Source organism: Nicotiana sylvestris, chromosome 11, assembly GCF_000393655.2.
Source record: "Nicotiana sylvestris chromosome 11, ASM39365v2, whole genome shotgun sequence".
NCBI classification, from domain to species: Eukaryota; Viridiplantae; Streptophyta; class Magnoliopsida; order Solanales; family Solanaceae; genus Nicotiana; species Nicotiana sylvestris.
Window position 1 is genome coordinate 52,875,669 of NC_091067.1, and position 2,828 is coordinate 52,878,496.

At 40.9% G+C, this 2,828-nt stretch overlaps 1 protein-coding gene across 1 annotated transcript; it reads right to left on the bottom strand.

The window, feature by feature from the left end:
* Positions 1 to 1,346: 1,346 nt before the first annotated feature.
* LOC138881039 (uncharacterized) lies at positions 1,347 to 2,607 on the bottom strand. Its single transcript, XM_070161239.1, has 2 exons — positions 2,580 to 2,607; positions 1,347 to 1,795 (listed from the first exon to the last, which is right to left on the bottom strand). Exons 1-2 carry the CDS (start codon positions 2,605 to 2,607, stop codon positions 1,347 to 1,349), a joined length of 477 nt encoding a protein of 158 aa, XP_070017340.1.
* Positions 2,608 to 2,828: the final 221 nt, after the last annotated feature.

A 2,828-nucleotide genomic window follows, 5' to 3' on the forward strand; every position in this document is an offset into this window, starting at 1 on the left:
ATGAGAACCTCGTCTCCATGGCACTACCACTTCATTTATCTTCTTATAATATTTATTCCTCATGAAAGCACTCCATAAAGAGTCCTTAGTTCTATAGTTCCACCACAATTTTGCAAACAAAGCCTTGGACACATCATGCAATAATCTAAAACCAAGTCCTCCTTCATTTCTAGGCAGACACACAGTATCCCAAGAAGCGTGGTGTCTTGCCCTTCTATTACCTGAACCTTACCTCTTAGATGAAGACTTTGTGAGTTTTTCTTTGTGAATTCTCCAACTCTTGAGCAAGGATTGATGAGAAATTAGCTCAGGCACTTTACCTCTCACTCTATGACACTTCCTCTCTCTAGAAATATCAGATTTCTACTTTACAAAAGGTCCCTAATGTCTATATATTGAAATAGGGTCAGGTTATAAACTAGAAAATGGACCCTCCGAACATAATATGCAGTCCGCAAAATGGGCAGCAGAAATGATGCTAAGGACTGGGCTGCTTAAGTAAGGTCTGCGGCAGGTCTACGGTCCACAGACCAGATCTACGGTCTCATAATGCGCCGCAGAATTCTCCTTTAGAAATCATCGTTCTAGATTTATGATGGATTGTGCGGCCCGCGAAAATATTATACGGTCGCATATTCGACCGCAATACAACCTTCCAAAATTGGCCATTTTTCTATTACACTATGCTACCGATCCCCGACCCGCAAAGTGATTCTACGGCCGTTTAGTAAACTGTAGAAATGCCCTGCTCTACAAAATATTTTCTTCAACTCCCCAACGCATTATTCAACCCAAAAGTCCATACTACAATCATCATACTCATAAGTCTCCCTTGGCAGCACGAAACCCCAAGTTGTAGGTGAAATTTTATGGGGCTTTAAATCCTCACCATTAAGATCATTCATCCTCAAATGAGGGTCAGAATGCGCCAGTAGACACCAATGTGACCCCATTATTATTTCACGCACCAGTAGTTTTGAATTTTGACGAACTCCCTAATTTTCAAAAAATTTCGCAAGAGTATCCCTTGTAACTGGGCCTATCCACCTTTCAGAGAATTACAGAAACCAACCCTAACAACATTAGCATAAAACAATGATGTAACACAATTATGGAGGCAACACCAGCTACAACGTTGTAACATTATATTACCAAAAGAGACATTCTTAACATGAATTGTACAAGTGAAAAATAATTCATAGAAGGTAAACTCATAACATTTTCATAGAATATATCCCCCTTAAATATATAGTCAAGTCAGTCAAACAAATGAGGGTACTTCATTTTCATCTATTCCTCGGCCTCCCAAGTGGCCTCTTCAACCTGTTGGTTTCTCCATAGCAATTTCACAGAGGCAATTTCTTATTTTTCAGCTTTCGGACATGCCTATCAGGAATGGCAACAGGAATATCTTCATAAGTCAACTCCTCATTAACCTCTACAGTCTCAGCTGGAACAATAAGCGACGGATCTCCAACCACCTTCTTCAACATGGAAACATGAAACACTGGGTACACTAAAGACATTTCTGGAGGTAGTTCTAGCCTTTGAGCCACCTGACCAATCCTTTGAATGATTCTATATGGTCTGACATACCTCGGACTCAATTTCCCTTTCTTCCCAAATCGTATTATACCATTTATGGCAGAAACCCTCAAGAATACCCAATCATCCTCTTGGAACTCCAAATCCCTGCGACGCACATCCAAATAAGACTTCTGATGACTCTGGGCAGTTTTCAACCGTTCCTTAATGATCTTAACCTTCTCTATAGACTGATGTACGAGGTTTGGCCCTATCAACTATTCCTCGCCAATCTCAAACCATCCAATGGGAGATCTACATATTCTACCATATAGAGCCTAGAACAGCGCCATATAAAAGCTATAATGATAACTTTCATTATAGGCGAATTCTATGTGTGGCAAATGATCATCCTAGCTACCCTTAAAATATAGAACACAAGCGCGCAACATATCCACGAGCGCTTGAATGGTCCACTCTGCTTGCATATCGGTCTACAGATGGAAGGTTGTACTAAGATTCACATGATTACCCAAACCTTGTTGAAATTTCTTCTAAAAGTTAGCAATGAACTGTTCCCCCCTCCCCTCCCCCCAATCATAAATGATAGAAACTAGACTGCCATGCAACCTGACTATTTCCTTTATATACATTTGAGCATACTATTCCGCCGCGTCGGTAGCCTTAACAGGTAAGAAGTGTTCTAATTTCGTGGGTCGATCCACAATCACCCAAATCGAGTCGAACTTGCGAGGTAGTCCTACCCCAAATTCAAATATTGATCATGTCCCACTTCCACATTAAAATTTCTTGTTTTGTGCCAACCCACCGAGCCTTTGGTATTTGGCTTTCACTTGTTGACAATTTGGACATCTTTCCACAAAGTCGAGTACATTCCTCTTCATATCGTTCCACGGGTAGACTTCCTTAAGATCATGATACATCTTTGAAGAGTCTGGGTGCACGGAATATCTAGAAGTGTGCGCCTCGATCATGATTCTTTCCCGAAGACCATTCACACTGGGAACACAGTATCCCTTAGTACATTAGTGTACCTTCATCCACGCCAAGAGAAAAAGCCATGGTCTTATGTTTATGAATCCCTTCGTTCAACTTAACCAACAATAGATCATCGTACTACGTCTCCTTGACTTCCACAACAAGTGATGATTCAGCCTTATTTTGCAAAAATTAACCCTCCTTCACTAGAGTCTACAAGACAAACTCCTAAACCAGCCAACCGATGAACCTCTATGGCTAATACGCTTTGATATGCCTCGAAGTGAGCCAAACTACTGGTAGAT

Bases quoted from the DNA above. Each gene is read 5' to 3' on its own strand.
- LOC138881039 (XM_070161239.1), bottom strand. From the start codon at position 2,607: ATGGCTTTTTCTCTTGGCGTGGATGAAG. The intron at 1,796-2,579 runs GTACACTAATGT...AATAGTTGATAG, and splicing joins TTCTCTTGGCGTGGATGAAG to GGCCAAACCTCGTACATCAG.